We start from the raw sequence: 18871 nt of genomic DNA, 5'->3' as shown, positions 1-18871 counted from the left end.
CCCGCCGAACCAACCAACCAACCAACCAACCAACCAACCGCCGAGGCGGCGCGGCGCGGCGCGGCCTGCCGCTTCCCCCGGTGCCCGGCCCGGCCCGGCCCAGCGCTCCTCCTCACGGCCCGGCCGCTGACGACACGAGGAGCCGCACCCACCGCAGCGGCCGACTCGTCCCCGCGCCCGGCGACGATCCACGCCTGCGCGGTGGGGGAGCGGCGCGCGCTTCCCGGCGGCCCCCGCGCGCGCTTCCCGGCAGCCCTGGCGGCGGCGCGCAGCAGGATGATCCACGAGCTGCTGCTGGCGCTGAGCGGGTACCCGGGGGCCGCCTTCACCTGGAGCAAGCGCAGCGGCCTGCAGGTGCGGCCCGGCCCGGCCCGGCCCGGCCCGGCCCGGCCCGGACCCCGCCCCCTGGCCCGCCCCCCCCCCTCACGCTGTCTCCTGCTGCAGGTGTCCCAGGAACTGCCGTTCCTCCACCCCAGCGAGACCAGCGTCCTGAACCGGCTCTGCCGCCTCGGCACCGACTACATCCGCTTCGCCGAGTTCGTGGAGCAGTACACGGGGCACGTGCAGCAGGTGGGAGCCGCAGCCGGACCGCGGCGGGGGCAGCTGGGCCCCGGCGGTGCGGGTGTCCTGCAGCACCGATCTGTGCTGGCACAAGCAAATGCGCTGCCCTGAGCAGAGCTCCAGAAAACGCTGTGTGATTCTGACAAGGTCGAGGGCAGTGAATATTAAAAGATGCTAAGCTTATTCTTGGGGGTGCAAGTTGTAGTAATTTGTGGTCACTGCAGAGCGGCCTGTTTGTGAACCATGCAGGAAGTTCAGCCCTTGAGTGCTGTGAGCATTTGTTGTGGTCTGTGAAGAGGTTTGAGACCAAAGAGATGTGCATAATCACAAAGAAACACTAGTGCTCACTTGTACTTGGATAGCTATTTGTGAAACATTTAGCCCTTGCATGTGTCCACAGAAGGGCTAAATATGACTTTGCTCAAGCAACTCTCCTTGTGAATGAACAGTGTTTGTTGTTGTTGTTTTTTCTTTTCCCTGGGTGCTTTCCAGTGGTTTAAGGTGTATTTCAGGGTGTTTGGACCGTTGACTGCTGGTGTACTGCTCTTAGAATCATAGAATCAGTAAGGTTGGAAGGACCTCTGGAGATGATCCAGTCCAACCTCCCTGTTCAGCAGGGTCACCTAGAGCATGTTAGACAAGGTTGCAGCCAGGCGGGCCTTGAAGATCTCCAGAGAAGGAGACTCCACATCCTCTCTGGGCAACCTGTGCCAGTGCTCCGTCACTCTCACAGTGAAGAAATTCCCCCTCGCATTCAGGCGGAACTTCCTGTGCTTCAGTTTCTGCCCGTTGCCTCTTGTCCTGTCACACGGGGCAACTGAAAGGAGTTTGTCCCCATCCTCTTGACACCCTCCCTTCAGGTGCTTATACACAGGGTCCGTTATTCTAGGTCTATGCTCAGGAGCTGATGTAGACTTTATTGTTTGGTTTCAGGACCATCATCCATCTCAGCAAAACCAGGGTGGATTACATGGGATTTATTTGCGAGCCTTCTGCACAGGTCTTGATTCAGTTCTGCAGCCGTATCGACAGGCACTACTTGATCTTGAGCAAGAGGTAAAGAGAGACTTGAAGGAAGAGGCTCTCCTGTTGCTGACAGACTGTGGAAACTTGTAATTTCTGCAGTTATTAAGTGATGATGCCTAAAAAAGTGACAGAATATTTTTCTTTCCTCTTCAGGGACATCTTCCAAATTATTCCTATGAGGGACCACTGTAAATGACCTTTCATCCTAAGTAATAAGTCTCTGCTATATTAAATCCAGTGGGTGTCCCATCTGCTTCGGAACCCCGTGTTTTCTCAGGCTATTTTGACTTCTCTTTTCAGCTGTGAACATTCTGAATTACACCTGGCATATTAGTAGCTGTTGTGTCTTCGGTACTATCACTGTCCAATAGTTTCTTTGTAAGCTGTAGGCTAAAATGAGATATGACCCAAAAATCTACCTTCTAAAGGTAGAGGGCGTAGAGCCAAACCTGCTTTTTTACTTACCTGTATCCTTATATTAATTTTTATTAACTGTTTTGTTGTTGTTACAGTTTCTGGCTGACCCTCATCTTTCTATCTCCCATGTTAATTATTCACTGGATCAGGTATGTCATGGTGGTTAACAGGTTAGTGTTCTTTGGTGGCTTTTATTCTCTGATCTTTAAATTGCTCTTTTGAGTCTCTTGAGAAAATATATGGAATATATATTTGTTTTGAACTCCTCTGAAACTGTAGACACTTAATCATGCTGAGAGGATTGCTTGCATGTTGACCAAAAGCTTGGGTCCTCCACCTTTTACTGTTGCACCTTCCTCACTAAATACTGAGGAAGTGAACTGTTGTTTAGCCTGAACAGCTACTAGGATATAGTAACTTCACGCATCTTGACTCAGTGGAAGGAGGACATTCTTTCCAGAGATCTCCAAGTCACTGAACAAGAATAGTTTTCATTTATGGGGAAAGTGAGATGGGATGATGGTTTGATTAAACTATTGTACTCAGCTACTGTCTACACTGGCCCAAGCATAGTTTGCATCTTCCCCGTGCATAGCAACCTCATTCAACATTTTTACTCCTTGTTCTGTAGTTCCAGTTACTCTTCCCCTCTGTGATGGTTGTGGTGGAACAGATCAAGACTCAGAAGGTACAATGAAATTGCAGTTAGTTTCTCTTAACAAGATTATTCTTAGCTGATAAAGTATTCTCTGCTCTCACCCCAGAACTGGATGTTAGGAAATAATCTGCCTTCAATAACATATGTCCTATTCCTAGTACTATTTTAAATATTGAATAACTTTATTTCATAAATCCGTTTACACTGAATTTGACTTCCTGTTCTTTTTCATTATAATATGATCTTTGATTTGCCTTTTGTAATTGCAATACACTTCATTAATTACCATATGCTGCCTGTTGGATTCTTTTCTTTTTTTTTTGAGTCTGATTTCTCCCATCGTGCCCTGAAAGAAAAAGGCCAAAGCTAATGTTTTCAGAATCCAGAGTTATTTCCTAATTGCTAAGCAAGATTTTTGAGAGAAGCTTGGGTGTAGAACTGCACATAGGCATTTTTCTCCACTCATAGAGTATGTTTCATCTCCCTTTCTGCGGGCATTGTAGAGCTTGCAAGGGCATTTCTTATTAGCTGAATGTGTAGTGTTTCAGTGCCTGAAAAAATCAGTTCAAATGACAGACCTAGTCTGACCACTTTTTTCTTTTCTTTCTTTCTTTTTTTTTCCCTGTAGATTCACGGATGTCAGATCCTGGAGACCGTTCACAAGCACAGCTGTGGGGGGTTGCCTCCTGTTCGCAGTGCTCTTGAAAAGTATGTGGATGCATTAATATTATTATTTCATTCTTATGTAACAACTAGTGTTAGTGTCAAACTGTTTTACTTATGAGAGCAGGTAATGTCTTTGAGTAGGAGTGTCATGGAGGGCAAACTGTACCCATTGTTTATCTCTAGAGGTTTACAGCAGCCATTCAGGCTTTCTCCATGCTTTGGATTGCAAAGGTCTTACTAGACTTGTGAGGCATCTCTAGCCTTATGAGGCTGAGTAAAGTTCAGATCCTATGGTTTCTCTTCTTGTTGAGGTCCACCTGACAGTTTTGGATATGTGAGGCCTACTAATGTTTCTTAATTTCCTCAGAAAGATAAATTTGAGTGGGTGAATGTTCCTAAGTTTGTATGTCCATGGGGAGAAACACAGACCACTGGATCTTAAAAGATAATTTATGGTCATGCTGAAATGGTAATTAAGTAGAAACAGTAGGACTGGGAAGTCACTGCAAACGTATACCTCTGGTATGCTAGCAGATCTCCCTGGAGAAGCCACAGAATCATTGGCTATGTTAAGTTTAGTCTTGCAAGTGGTTTGTGTGCTTTTTCTCTGTAAGTAAATTCCTCATTAGCTATTTAGTTGTCACCACACTGGCTGGATGACTTACTGAACTTTCCAGAATGATGTACGTTGAGGTTACTACATGCAGATGCCCCACTGTCTGTTTCTCTTGAACTCAGGATTTTGGCTGTGTGTCATGGAGTCATGTATAAGCAGCTCTCCGCCTGGATGCTACATGGATTGCTACTAGATCAGCATGAAGAGTTCTTTATCAAACAGGGCCCATCCTCTGGGAATGTCCCTGGCCAGCCTGAAGAAGAYGATGATGACCTAGGAATTGGGGGACTAACAGGAAAACAGCTACGAGAGCTGCAGGACCTGGTAAGACTGCCAGTCATCACTTGGCATCCTCTGGTCCTTACAGAACCAAAGAAGAAATACTTTGTCTTCTGCTTCAGTGAAAGCTATGCTAGACTGGACATTACTGAGCCCTGGTAGGATGGCACATCAATGGAATATTGCAATAGGTTGCAGCTAGGCATAAAGAACAAAGCCATAAAGCTGGGCACAGCTGGATAATTTTGGGGTAGAAAGGCCTACTGATAAAATCCATTTAGATGCTTATGTCAAATAGTAGTACCAACTGAGCAGCTTCAGGATTTGCAGTGATATACTCACCCTGCTCTTGACTGTCTTCCAACTCCTAACAGTCACCACTGCAACCTGCTCAACATGGACATACATAGTGGCATCAGCAGTTGCAGGGGAAAAGGTGTGGGGAGCTTGGGTGTTGACTTGATTTGTACTTCTTCCATTGGTAGTTCAGCTGGTTACCTTTCTTGCACAATCCTTGGTGCAGATTAGAATGCAAATATTACTAACAGGGTAATACTACTGACTTTTTCATTGGGGAGGAATGTGTTATGGGGGAGTCGAGAGACTGCAGGGGAGCAACATGCCAATATATTGGCTAAGTGTATTAATTCTTCATGTAGACAGTATACCATTAGAGTGCCTTTGTGCAAAGCAGCTTTCTCAGTGGAGTACATTTCAACACTTTGTGCATCTGAAAAGTGTTCACCTCAGGGATTAGTGAGGAACAACTGCAACACTGTTAGGTTCACATTGTAGCTGACTGTGAGGAAACACTTCCTGTGCATTAATGGTGTTAGTTACATGGTGTTACATAACTCCAGCTCTGAATACACGGAAAATTTGCACTCAAAAGACCCCATGTTGTACACCAAGTGCCCTGTATAACCACGCTGTGCTGAGGATAGGTTACACGTGGGCAAAAACATAGACGATGTTCTAAAGGCAGTTAAGGAAAAAAAACTTATTTCAATACATTGGATGTAGGCAGTCTGTAAAAACTGGTACGTCTTCTAGATCCCTAGTGGAAAATTCAGGCATTAAGAAGATTAGGATGCTGAGAAAGCCTAATTAAATCCATTCTTCAATTATATTGACTAACAACATTGGCAATAGTTTTATCAGACTCATCAAACTTTATCAAACTCTTAATAAACTTTAGTATTAAATTGAAGAATTCTGCAGATAACATTCTCAGAAATTTGGTAGCATGGTTTTTGGATAATGGACCAATGAACCTAATTCTTCAATAACAAGAAAACAGGATTAAAACATCAGTGTTGCTTCTCTGAAAGAAAATCTTGCCTCTCTACTTGGAGTTCTTTTCTTTATTAATACATCAAGAATAAAGTTAATAACTTATGGTATTTTTGAAAAAAAACATTCACAGGAATTAACCAAGGAAAAGCGGTATTTGCTAATTGATGTCATCAGACCTTCAGATCTTTAAACTAGTTGCTMACTAGTAGAGGTGTTTACATCTGACCTGCACCACAAGTACTCTAGCTGTGCTAAAACACATAGAATGAAGGTAGGGGGAGGATTATGTTTGGTACTGCTAATTAACATTGTTACGGCAGTGAAAACTAATGTGACGTAGTTGCAACAAAAAACTTCTTTTGCTGGTATGATATTTTCCTTTGGGAGAGCTAATTTGCCACTACTCCACAAATGCTTACCCTGTCTGTCTTTTCCCTCTATCCCCTTCCTGGTGAAAGCAACATCTTAGGTAGGTTTGTTAGCAAGCCAGACCTATAAATAAATTTGGAGGCTTGCTTAAATGATGCAAATCAGGTTTGCTATCTCTCCACTTACTTTTAATGTTGCGTTTTGATTTTTTTCCCCCTTGTTATACCTCTTTTTGTCTGGTTTTCTTAGTTACTTCTTTATTTTTTAATCTTGTGTTGTCTTTCTTTTCCATGGGGTCTCTTGACAGCGCTTGATTGAGGAGGAGAACATGTTAGCTCCATCTCTAAAACAGTTTTCTTTGCGAGTAGAAATGCTGCCATCGTACATTCCTGTGCGGGTTGCTGAGAAAATCCTTTTTGTGGGAGAATCTGTACAGATGTTTGAGAATCAAAATGTTAACCTGACCAGGAAAGGTAAGAAACATCTTTCTTGTGGCCTTTGCTCAGTTACGAGTGACTGACAAGTATCTTCCAAAATGCTGCATTACGAATTCTTCAACAGGCATTGCCGGCCAGCTGATGTTCTTCAGAACTATAGATGACTGTGCCAGCTCAGACCAATGGTCCCAGTATTCTGTTTCTGACTAATTCCTAGGGAAGAGTGTAAGAGCAGAATGAATAAATAATACTTTCCAAACACAGCCTCCAAGTTTTCAGCAACAAATCACGGTGTGATTTACTCTTGGATAAGTGAAGCTATCAGATAGGTCGTGTGTGGCATGTGCAGCTTTTTCTTTCTTTTTCCAGTTTGCATCCTTGTCTCTGAAAGGTGCAAATGGACACAAGGGCAAATCTTGCTCTGAGTCTGTATTTTGAATAATAGTGTCATAGGATTAGAATGCATCCATCAACAGGAGAGATTCAGTACAAGGCAGTCCCAAAGATGGCTGTGAAAGATAAATGATCAAGGTGGAGCCCTGAAGACAGCAAAGCAAAGATAATTTCAGCTGATGGTGCTGAGTGCCTGTTACGTTTACACTGTAGGTAGTTTTGGAAGTCTATACCTAAGCCAATTGGCTTAAGACTGCCGTAGAGACTGGTAGAGACTGCGTGTTGAGCTTGTCAATGTGTAAACCACTCGAATGACTTGCATGACATTGCACAGAACAAAGGACCAGTTAAACTGGACTGTTTTCTCCCCCTTGGAGAAAGGGAGAGAAGAAAAACCTGTCTTTCAGCTTGTTTTTTTTTAAAAACAACCAAACAAAAACCCCCACGTTCAAGTTTAAGAAGTATGATAGATTTGAGGATGGGGTCGGGAAGGGAACCCAACCTAAACCTGAACCAACAACTAGTTAAGTGGGCAGAAAAGTTGAAAAGTTGTGGGTTCAATCTAACAGCACAGTGCTAATCCTGTGCTGTTTAGTGCTAAGCCTAGGAGAAAGCTGTTATTAGTGATAATTTACTTTTTAAGTTTGTGATGCCTATTGTTGTTTAGTCTATTAGTGGCAAACAGCAAACTAATACCAAGGCATTATCATGTTAGGTGTCTATACTGTCATGGTATTTGCAATACGAATCTTGTACCTACTTTGAGGCTTTAAGTTCACACTTCTCTTGTCAGACCTGAGATGCTGCTCCCTGGATGACCTGTCTGCCCCACTGTGTTGGAAGTGGGCTGCACTTCTCCTAATGGTATTCCTTGTTATTCTTCCCAAATGCTTTTCTCCTTGCTGCATAGGCTCCATTTTAAAAAACCAGGAGGACACTTTTGCAGCAGAGCTACATCGACTCAAGCAACAACCACTCTTTAGTTTGGTGGACTTTGAATCTGTGGTTGACTGGATACGGAGCACTGTTGCGGAGGTAAGGATCCAAAGAAGGATATGGACTGAGAAGCTTTTGAGTTTTGTAAATGGCCAGGACAAGAGGCAGGCTCTTCAGAATCCATGTTTAAACAGGAGAGTGAAGGCCACAGATTGCATTCATGTTGTTGTGGGACTCAGAGCTTCATGTTACCTCAACTTCTAACATCATACAGACATTAATAAATACTGTCATCCTCTATGGATGCTTTGGAAGAGTCTTGTTTATTACTTGAAGAAAATCAGACTGGCACTTGATGAAAGAGGTAAGGAAAGGTTACAGAAGTGAACAAAGGTAGAGTGGAGTTAATTTGGATACTTTTTTCTCAAGGGTCTTCATTGCTGCTATAGTTCAAGAATGTTCTAACTAATGGCATGGACTGCCTGCACACAGGAGTTACTGTGTGCCTCCTGTGCTGTATATAGCATTTTCTGTAGATTCTCTGTACACATGTTGACAGCTACATAATACAGCTACTGTTCTGACTGAATGAGCTTAATGAAGCTTGAGGAGAGGTTTATTTTGTTTTTTGTTTCCTCTCCAGCATCTTTGGAAGTTGATGGTGGAAGAATCTGACTTACTAGGACAACTGAAGGTAATGCAACTGCTAGCTTGTTTTCTCTAAAGAAGCTTAAAGAGATTTTCTTTTTTATTTTTTTGGTAATGTCTCTTTCCTGTTAAATGCTTCATTGTCTTAGGATCTGTATTTTCTTCTTTTAGGTAAAACTATTTTCATTTTTCCAGATCTCAAGAAAGAACACAAAGTGTTAGAATTTGTCAGACACAGAGGGGTGTGTGTGTGTGTGTGTGTAGCTTGGTGGTTGTATTCTGAAGCAAGGCATCACAGATGTTCTGGGTGCAGGATGAAATTATGAGCTTTCCAGATATGTTTTGAAGTAGCAAAAGTTGTCTAAGCAGTAATAAAAATGGATGTTGTAAACTAGGATGCGTAAGATTTCTGCTCAGTTTTTGACATGCTTATATCCAAAAACTTACTTCCACAGATTATTAAAGATTTTTACCTTTTGGGAAGAGGTGAGCTGTTTCAAGCCTTCATTGACACTGCACAGCACATGTTAAAAACACCACCTACAGCTGTAACTGAACATGGTGAGTGTTCCTCAGTCACTCATGAAATTGTCCTTACTCTGCTATGGCAGGAAGATGGTTAATGATGTTCAGTACAGAAGAGCTCTAGCTTATGTATCTTGAAAGAGCAGCACATATGGATTAGAATCACTCACAGAGTGGGTGAAAACAACATCTTCCAGAAACTTGCAGATGACAGGTTTTTCTCCATATTCAAGACAGGGATTAAATAAAAATGGTGGAAATGGTGTGCCAATTTTGTCTTGAATTGTCCAGCATAAATAAGTAGTGGGTGCCAAATTGTCATTAATGTAGCATCTTCAGTAATCTGACATCTGTGCTCTCTCCTTGTCAGATGTCAATGTTGCATTTCAGCAGTCTGCTCATAAGGTACTGTTAGATGATGACAATCTTCTCCCTCTGCTCCACCTGACCATTGAGTACCATGGAAAGGACCACAAAGGTATTTACTTACATTTTTTTGTATACATACTTGTATTTTTATACATATATATATATATATATATACACATACATATATATATATAGCGAGGTAAGAAGGGGAGAGATTTTGGCCTTATTTTAAAATCCTATTACTTCTCCTTTTCTAGAGTGAAGAAATACTAACTTGGCTCCCTTCCTAGCCCTGTGCCTCATTTGGCTGTTCTCATTCTATTTCCTCTTTTCTTTCTTACCATGTGACTGAGAGGATGACTGAATTCAGCACCCTAATTTTTTTTCAGATACTTCTCAGATTCGTGAAGGGCCCTCCCGAGAGTTATCTCCTCGTGAAGCTCCTGCATCTGGATGGGCAGCTCTGGGCCTTTCTTACAAAGTTCAATGGCCACTGCACATTCTCTTTACTCCTGCTGTTTTGGAAAAGTAAGTACAAGGTAGGGTCATTGTCTGTCTGCCTGTATGCTCCTAGATCTCAGGCACTCACTGATTTTTATTTTGTTACTTTTTAATCTTTTTTCCCCTCCTTTGAAGAGGAAGGGTAGAGCTATAATAATTTAGCTGACTCCCTGAACCATAAAATTATTCTTTCTCCTTATTCATATTGAGGGCACTTGTTGCTAATGACAGTGTAAGGCCTGTAAGAGGCTGACAGATCTCCCCTGTTTTATCAACAGTACTTAGACAAAACACTGTAAGCTCCTCCCTCCTTACAGTGAAATGACTTAATATTTTTCAGGTCAACTCCCAGTAAAAGCAGAAACCAGTTACTCAGATGGGCTTTCAACTGACCTACCCTGTCTGTTGGCAAGCAGCCACCTCCTGTTTCTCCCCCTCACCCAGTCTTACATTGTTACTAGGTTCTGGGGTACCTGTACCCAAGGAACATTTGCATCCTATTATTTTTTGACTGTAGGTACAATGTCGTGTTTAAGTACCTCCTGAGCGTACGGCGGGTTCAAGCTGAGCTACAACACTGCTGGGCTCTCCAGATGCAGCGGAAGCACCTGAAATCTAACAGAACTGATGCTATCAAGTGGCGTCTGAGGGATCACATGGCTTTCCTTGTGGACAATCTTCAGTATTACCTGCAGGTCAGGATTATACAGAAAGGTAAACTGCATCAATTAATCAGGCTGGTAGAAATTCATGGCAGGAGCGCTAAATTCGTGTCCCTCAGGATCCAGATTCTTTATACCTTAGGGAAATTAGCCTAGAGAACTTGGAACAAGTGTCTAGAACTTTCCGAGTTCCTAGACTCAGCACTACTACATTTATAATGCTTTTGGACATGTGAAGCAGCAGTTTTGAGTGCTGTTGGAAATGAAGAAGTTCTGTCTCTCTAGTATTACTAAGCCTTCATGAGAAGCCACAGTTATTCTGTCAGATACCATTCTGTCTTCCTCCCTTGCCCCTTCAAGCGAGCTCCAATTTGAGTCTAGTAAGAAGTTACTTTCTAGAAACTACAAGAAGCCATAATCTGACCATTTTAGGTTAAAAAAAAATAATAAATCAAATGTAAACATGAGTTACTAGTAGCATAATTTTGTGAGAATTAGAGATCAATCTGGTAATAGCCATAGCAGCTGAACTGAGAGGGCCTGGTTTGCTGGCTTTCTAGGTTCTCTTAGAGTAATCTGGCTGGAGCTTTTGCACTGCAGCTTTGCCTGAGACTCCAGACAGCATCTCCCAGTGTAAAATTCAGAGGTGGCTACAGTCACTTTGTTTACATCTTAGCTCTATACTTTATTTTTAGTTATTCTTAAAGGCAGTGAACCACTTGCCTTTCTACTTAGGCATCAACAACTGTTTCTTTTCCCTGTATTACATAGTGCTGTTATATATAGTTACCCATTCAGGAGGCAGAAAGAAAGTGATGCTCACCTTCTAAGGTAGGAGTAGCAATAGGGAAGGTAACTTTCCTACATGAAACTTCTAGCTATTTCTGTCCCTCAAGAAGAAAATACTAGTAAGATTTGTTCACATACTCCTCAGGTGGATGTACTGGAATCTCAGTTCTCACAGCTTCTGCAGCAGATAAACTCCACCCGAGATTTTGAAAGTATACGTTTGGCTCATGATCATTTCTTAAGCAATCTGTTGGCTCAGTCTTTCATCCTCCTAAAACCCGTAAGTATGTCTTGTTTTCATGCTTCCACAAATTTTCCAACTGCCCTGAGATTATACAGAGCTTTGGAACAGCTATGATAATCACTGATCTATTTCAGAAGAAATTGTTTATCTCCAGCACAGCATAGGCTACAATTCCAGGAATAAAATAGGAGTATAAAGTAGAGCAGATCAGTTAAGTTATCAGTAAGGGGGATGCATGCTGCATTTCTGGCAATTTTTAAATGAGGTTTGCTCTAGTCATTATCTGTGGTGTTAGTTAGAAAATTTGTTACTGTGTTTTTCTCCCAGACAATTTATTAAGAAGTACGAACTAGCATAGAGTTAGGAACGCTGTTCTCAGGGACACATTCAGAAATGCATTAGTTTAGTAAAAATTCCTTCAATTATAATTTGAGGATAAGCATAGTTGAGGTACTTCAGAGTTGCTTTAGTATTGTTGTTTTTGTYAAAAGTATGTTAAATGATTGCTGTTAGCTTTATCAAACACGTAGCCTCAAAAAACACTTAGCAAGAAGGTTGGTATCAATGAAACAGTGATATCATGGGTCCTGTCTGTTCCATTATTTTGCTCAGTCTATGAGGCTGCAGCATAAAGGCAGTAAAATACTAACTTTACAGTCTGGAACCTTCCAAGCATTCCAGTATTTGTGTCTGTGAGATATCTGGGCAGCTCTGTTAATGTTCTTGAGTGCAAATTACCTTGATCAATTGATCATCCCAAAATCCCAAGTGTTGTGAACAGAACAACTGAAACCTTGAACCTTATCTCTGCAGCTGTGGCCTGCTGGTTGGATAGGAAAGCCAGTTCTCAACTTCTGTGCCTATGTTGACAGCTGGTCAGCTGATGCTAGTCAGTGTTTCAGATGAGCGTTTTCTGCTTTTCTGTGCGAGGGAGGCATACTGCAGGATCTGTCCTACTTAGCCTTTGATCCTTTTTTAGTGAAACTTGCRGAATGTTCATTTCCTTAAAGCTTCTACTCCCCTTCAAAATAATGTCCTTGGAATTTTGGGGTGGGGGGATGCAGAATGCAGCATAATCTTTTAAGTCCTATCTTAGAAAACCCTACCAAAAATGCTACAGATACTTTAACATCTTCCTTACTAATTGTTGGAAAACATGATGTCAGCAATACCTTGATATATGAATGCTACAACTTCTCTGATTCTAGAAAGTCTTTCTCTGTGGTTGATTGCTCTATTTGTTAACTACAATCTTTTTTTAATTTAATGCAGGTTTTCCACTGCTTGAATGAAATTCTGGATCTTTGTCATAGCTTTTGTTCTCTGGTCAGTCAAAATCTGGGTYCACTAGATGAGCGGGGAGCTGCACAACTCAGTATTTTGGTCAAGGTGAATCTTTGTTTAAACGGACCTTTTCATCTCCCATGCAAATAACTGCCGTAGCAGTCATATTGGTTTTTAACAGCTGTAGAGCAGGAATGAGATTAAAGTGAGATGAGACCTTCTATATGAGCGCTTGCAATGATTTTAATTATCCTGCAGCTACACAGAGGGCAGGAAGAATGTGGTGAGATGCAGAAACTACTTCACTGGAATAAGAAAGGTTGTAGAAGTAGACATCAGTTTGTGCTTCTAACTATACTTTCACATACCTAACATTGACTAATTATTGTGGCTGACAGCTTACCTTATCATGGGTCATAAGCATCACTTCTCTTGCAGTGATTCTCTTCTTCAGGTTGTTAAAGGATTGTTTAGGCAGGAACTGATGAAAGTGTTTTACTGAGAGAGCCTAAAGCTGACTTCCTCTACTTTGTAGGGATTCAGTCGACAGTCATCACTTCTCTTCAAGATTCTCTCTAGTGTTCGCAACCATCAGATAAACTCTGACTTAGCTCAGCTGCTGCTACGTTTGGATTATAACAAATACTACACTCAGGCTGGAGGAACCTTGGGCAGGTAGGAGTATCTTCAGGCTTGCTTGTAGCAGTATCCCGAGGTACTTGAAACAGGGAATTATCAAAAGTGACTTTAGTAATTGCGTAAGCCAAAATTGTTTATTACAAGCAGAATGCTAATACTATGACAGAAGAGTAACAAAACTAGCATGATTATTTTTGGTTTTCGTATACTCTCTCCTCTCGAAGATTGCTGCTAGTTAATGTTGGCTGAAAAAGTTGATGTGTGTTGGTAGAAGTTCCTCTTAACATGTAGTTAATAGTGTATTCTTCTCTTGCAGTTTTGGAGTTTGAGCACTAAAGCCTTTTCTTCAGGTTATGGCTGACAGCACTGCAAATAGCAAAGACTGGTGCTTGAGAGAGTTTGCACTCACGTGAGTTCTTTGTAGCTGGCTCTGCCTGATGAACCACTGTTTCAGAAAGAAGGGGCAGCAAGTGCATCTTATGTGAGACCGCTTAAGTAATTTGTGGAAAGCTACTCCATTTACTCTGAACAATTGTGAACATGCTTTCTGCAGCACTGTATATACTTCTAAACACTTCTTGGAAGGAGGTCTATGCCTCTTCTGAAAGTGAAAAAAATACAAGGATTATGATGTCTTGGCTCTTCACCTGGACTATAACCCTTTACAAGCTGGAGTATGGAATAAATGGTCTATTATTTTTGACTATGGCTCAAGTTCTGGCAGTATCTGAAACTTCTACTTAACTGATTTACAGTTAACTATGTYTGCTACTCAGTTGTTTCATGTACCTATAGGTGTATTTGAGTTTTTAATAGCAACATGATGTATGTGGGCGGGGGGGGGGAAGACAGGATAAATTGTCATAAAGTCATAAAATGTACTAGTCTTCCTCATGTGGAAAGGTAAGGAATCCACTAAATGTCACATACTTTTTGTATATTAACTTAATACATCTTATTTCCTCAATAAGGCAGAGCTCTTTCTGTCTTAAAGTAAATAAATTCAAAGCGTGAAGTCTGTTATGTGGGAGAAAAACATGCTAGAACTAAAGTAAGGCAAAACTCAGCTATGGTGTCTACTGTAGCTATACCCTGTTTTCATTCAAGACTATTTATAATGACACTAGTGACTATCATACCAAATCAAAATAAATACATACTGTGTCTGCACTATGTAAAATACTGTCAATGTCTGCACTAAAGAGCAAGAGGTGCTAGAGTGGCACAGTGTAGGATTTCAGTGGAAAGCAATAGCTGGAAGAAACTTTCTGCAGGTAAGAAAAACAGATTTACTAGCTTTAGCATAATAGAGAGACTATCTTGACTAAAATCTGCTTGGGCCAGTGGCACAAAAGAACAATCCAGGCAGGTAATATGTTTTCTGATTTTGAACACCAAGGGACACAGAAACAGGTTTTCCTCTCAAGGAGTTGGTATTTTCACAATAGCTTCAGGAAAGCCAGGTGCCCTTGAGGGAAAATCAACTATGCTCATTAGAAAGCAGCAGTAACAGAAAGTCAAATAAAAGGTCTGTCAGCTTCCCTATGCTATAATCGTTCATGATAGGACTGTACACTCTTAGGCTTTTGTATAAAGTTTAAAATCCTAAGGCCATGAAAAAATCTTAAAATTGGAGAAAAGATGTTGAAGTTAAGAGGCAGAAAAAAAAAATCACACTGGATTTACAGGCCTGCTTACTGAAAAAGTGAGTCACTCAAATGATGACAGATCTGGGAAGTGATTGGAGGAGCCTAGATCAAGAAAAGTCTAGCCTTTTGAAATAGAGGAATAAAGGTTGTGTTCAAGGCTGGATGGAGGCCTGAGTACACCTCTAGCAACAGTACCGGTAGGATGAAGAGTTCTCAGACTGAGCTCTTGCCTTACAACAATTGACTGATGTTTATCTTAAATGCTTGACTCTGAATGCAGCAGCTCAAAATCAGACCATTTACCCCATTACCTACACCCATTGTAACAAATACACATGGCACTTACGCTTAAATACTTTTTGACCTCAGTCTCCCATCAGTTTAGTTGTTCTGGGTCACTGTGTTTATATCTCCACTTAGTGCCAGTTTGCACTCAGACAGGTTAATACCTATAGGGCCAGGATAGGAAAAAAGAAAGGTAGCCAGATGAAATAGCACTTTGTCCTAGAAATTCCTACCAGTCACTTCAGTAAAATCTTGCTGAAATTACTGGAAAATAACAAAACATAAGCTGGAGGAGTTACTAAACATACCACTCTTTCAACCAAGAAAGAGAAGTGCTGCTGTTGCCCCGCACTTGGTCATAGGTACACACTTCTGCACAAACAGCCTGTCAGATAAGACCATTTTTCCTTCCATTCATAACTGCTTTTGTGTTGCTGTCTACCTTTGTAGAAAATAGTAGAATATTTGTGTTATTCAGCCCAGAGGAATGTAAAGTGCTTCTTTCCCCCTGCCTCCTCCTCTGGGCAAGACCCTGGGACAAGTTCAGATAAGTCAGGAGGCCCAGCAGCTACCACAAGAGATTCAACATTTATTTCATCATAAAAGTCCAGCAAATAAAACTATATACAGTAATCCATGCACATCGTTCAATTACACAAACATTTAAAACCTGATTAAAACACAGTCTGCACAACAGAGGGTGGACAGGGCAAAGGGCAGTTTAGTGGGGGACATAGTCATGTTTATATTTTGGATGCTTGTAGCCTACTCTCTCCCCAGCAATAAGGCTCTGGATCACCCACTCTTGCGACACAACCGGCAGCYGTAATGCTTCTGCACACTTCAAGAGACCAGCTGGGCAGGAAAAATCAGTCACCACCACATCATAAACACCCAGAGCAATATCTGCACAGGAGGAAACACAAGCATCTGTCAGGTGAGAAAAAGAAAAGGACCTTCCCAGCTGCAGATGATCAGTTACTTCTCTGAATCTCTAGTCATCTCCTCTCATTCCCAGCCAGTGAATTCTCTTTGTCCAGACATGCTCTACAGCAAAACTGCACCTTGTAATTAAAGGACTCCCTCTAGTCCAGATAGAAATTGACCAACAGAAATACAGTAGCCAACATTACAGGCAGTAGATAATGAGCCTGACCTCAGGCTATGAGTACCAGGAACTACATAACATATGGAGAGGGAGAGAGAGTTGAATGTGCACACAGGCAAGAGAAATTCTAGGGCCTACAGAAAGTCTGGAAGCAACTCATGACTAAGTTTCTCCCTTTTAACATAGACTGGAGGCTGACTGCTCATGTCCTGAATTACTGCAGCATATGTTTATCTGGAAGAAGAAGCATCTCCTAGATGACATTCAAGCAGAGAACTAGTATATGCCCTTTGTTCCACACTTTGTCTTCCTTTATTCTTAAAGGCATCCTCATAAGCCATCCTAAATGGTTTCAGAATTATACTAGAGACCACAGCGATACAGGATTCCCAGCTACTACGCATGAGACTGGGAGAGGGGGGAGACTGGCCAATGAGTACCTTTGTTGTGAGCATTTGAGTAATGCTGTTTAACAGATGCTGCTCCCCCTGTCATGAGGATTTCAGACCACAGGTCAAGGAAGTTCTGCTGCTGGTCTGACACCAGGAGAACCTTCAAGTTATGGAATGGGTTTTCTCGGGGGTGCCTGGAAAAAGACGAAAAAAAGAGACCGCTAGGAATCTTGGATAATCTGGAACTTCATTTAGGGACCATTATCTCATCAGCTGATTGGCTCCCATATGGTTTCTTGAATATTTTGCAGAAGATGACTTGTCTTCCTACCAAGCCCCTGAAATATCTGGAACAACTATCCTCTGTTTATAGATAGGAAAACACAGCTAGACCCAAAATACCACATGGAGGGGATGCAGGGACCAAAAATTCAGTTAGGCTAAGCTCCTCTCCAAATCCTGAGTCACCTTTTCTATATGTATCCAGAATGCCTTAGCTTTGACAGGGCTGAGCAGGCAGGCATCAGTCTCTGCACAAAACCCCACGGGGATTTACAAACTTTGCAAACTTCCCTTACCTTGCCTCCTGAGCTTGCCTGCTTGATCATAGAATCATAGAACTGATGTGACAAATGTTCTCCCAGAGCAAACCTACTGGATTAGATTCCATGGAAAATGCAGAAACTGGTTTCAAAATATGCAAGAGGAGAAGGAAGTGACATCTCTGTTCCAAATCAGAGCAATTAGAAGAGTCAGGCAAGGATGTGGCAAGTCTTGCCTGAATTAAGTCTTTCTCATGAGGAGATTGAAATCCCCCTCTCATATGCCCTAGGAGATTGCCTTATTTGTATATGGCACCCAATTCTACCTTTGCATTAGCTGTCACTATAATACCAAGAAAGAGGTGGCAGTGCTGTTCCCATATGGAAAAGAAAATATGGGGAGCAGTACGAGACACACCTTCAGTCCTTGCAAGTATTCAAGAGACTTCCAAGCTAACAGCTCTCTCTCCTTACTTAAATCCTCAGCCTGTGCACTCAGATCATGGTCATCTGGCACTTACCATTCTAGCAACTTTTGCTCCTGGAGGCTATAACCAGCTGGCAAAAGGTAATTCCGATAGTTCTGAAGCTGGTTAGCATGACAGCTGTCATGGACCCAGATATGAGACACACAAGGGATCCCTCTGGCAAGGCACAGTAAATACTTCCGAGTTCGACAATGCTGGTCCGCAATTAAAAGACACTGATATGCTGCATTACACTAGAGGAGAGAGAAAAGACATGTAAACAGGAGACAGTGCTTGCACTGAAAGTATTCTGCCAGTAAACCCTTTAAAGAAGAAAATTATCAAAATTAGTTTTACAGCCATATTACGTGAAAAAATGAATTAGATTAACAGATCCTGAAATCAGAAGCAACTGTAATGACCACCTATTCTAAGCCATGCAGTACACAGGCAAAAAACTCTGCCTAGTAATTTTTGTTTCAGGTCTATCTCTTCCAGGTGAAAGAGAGGAGGAGATTCGTCTTTTACGTTGGGACTAATCACTAGAGAATCTTTTATATCCTCAGGCAAGTTGCCCTGAGGGTAATTTATTCTGTTAAAAATTTGAATCTTACCTTCCGATTTGGAGACAAAAGCGAAAAAAAAAAACCACAAAAAACAAAAACACCTCCCCCCCACAAAAAAAAAAAAACCCACAAAACTTAAATCTATCATCTGCGTTGCAGTCTGTAGGATGTTGTTCTGGTTCTGCCTGCTGTTATATACCTTCTTTATATAGCTAGAGTAAAAGATTTATGACTGAACTGAGCAGAATTTAATAGGCTCATCCTGGAAGCCATCAATCATTACTTGTAAATTCTTGCATCATATGGGGGTTCTGTACATTTGTGCCTATATTCTTCATGTCTACATGCATCATATTCTATCTAATCTGTTACCTTGTATTTCAAATGAGCATAGAGAATCAAACTATCTAGATTTGTCCATAACAATGAGAACATACTTTAGTATTTTCCTGTTCTATATTACTTCCAAATGTTATTGACTACCTTAAATTCCTTATGGTATTTTCCCTAGGTTTTGACTGTTTTTTTTTTTTTTTTTTTTTTTTTT

At 41.6% G+C, this 18871-nt stretch overlaps 2 protein-coding genes across 9 annotated transcripts in view; one reads left to right on the top strand and one right to left on the bottom strand.

Moving 5' to 3' along the window:
• Positions 1–257: 257 nt before the first annotated feature.
• On the top strand, positions 258–14018 carry TUBGCP4 (tubulin gamma complex component 4). 2 transcript variants are annotated; one of them, XM_085301572.1, is made up of 18 exons: positions 258–354; positions 445–570; positions 1495–1617; positions 2100–2153; positions 2636–2692; positions 3291–3370; positions 4067–4268; positions 6196–6361; positions 7629–7753; positions 8298–8348; positions 8758–8863; positions 9198–9305; positions 9586–9724; positions 10215–10392; positions 11294–11428; positions 12665–12781; positions 13212–13351; positions 13632–14018. In XM_085301572.1, the coding sequence occupies exons 1-18, from the start codon at positions 277–279 to the stop codon at positions 13642–13644; spliced, it is 1998 nt and encodes a 665-aa protein (XP_085157698.1). In that variant the 5' UTR covers positions 258–276; the 3' UTR covers positions 13645–14018. The 2 variants fall into 2 exon arrangements, with proteins under 2 accessions (XP_085157698.1, XP_085157699.1); XM_085301573.1 differs by lacking the exon at positions 13632–14018 and having other exon boundaries at positions 13212–13355.
• A 1800-nt stretch (positions 14019–15818) lies between these two features.
• TP53BP1 (tumor protein p53 binding protein 1) overlaps positions 15819–18871 on the bottom strand; it is a 35301-nt gene continuing 32248 nt past the window's right edge. For all 7 annotated transcript variants that reach the window (XM_085301563.1, XM_085301564.1, XM_085301566.1 and 4 more), the window contains 3 exons: positions 17813–18012; positions 16798–16943; positions 15819–16155 (listed from right to left, as the gene is read on the bottom strand). In XM_085301563.1, the coding sequence (XP_085157689.1) occupies positions 15971–16155; positions 16798–16943; positions 17813–18012 (531 nt within the window). In that variant the 3' untranslated portion in view covers positions 15819–15970. The remainder of the gene's footprint in view (positions 16156–16797; positions 16944–17812; positions 18013–18871) is intronic.

This window comes from Rhea americana, unplaced genomic scaffold (assembly GCF_003343005.1).
Source record: "Rhea americana isolate MKP2758 unplaced genomic scaffold, rheAme1 scaffold_178, whole genome shotgun sequence".
Taxonomy (NCBI): Eukaryota; Metazoa; Chordata; class Aves; order Rheiformes; family Rheidae; genus Rhea; species Rhea americana.
The sequence above is the reverse complement of the archived record's forward strand: the minus strand, read 5'-3'. Positions and strand labels throughout refer to the sequence as shown.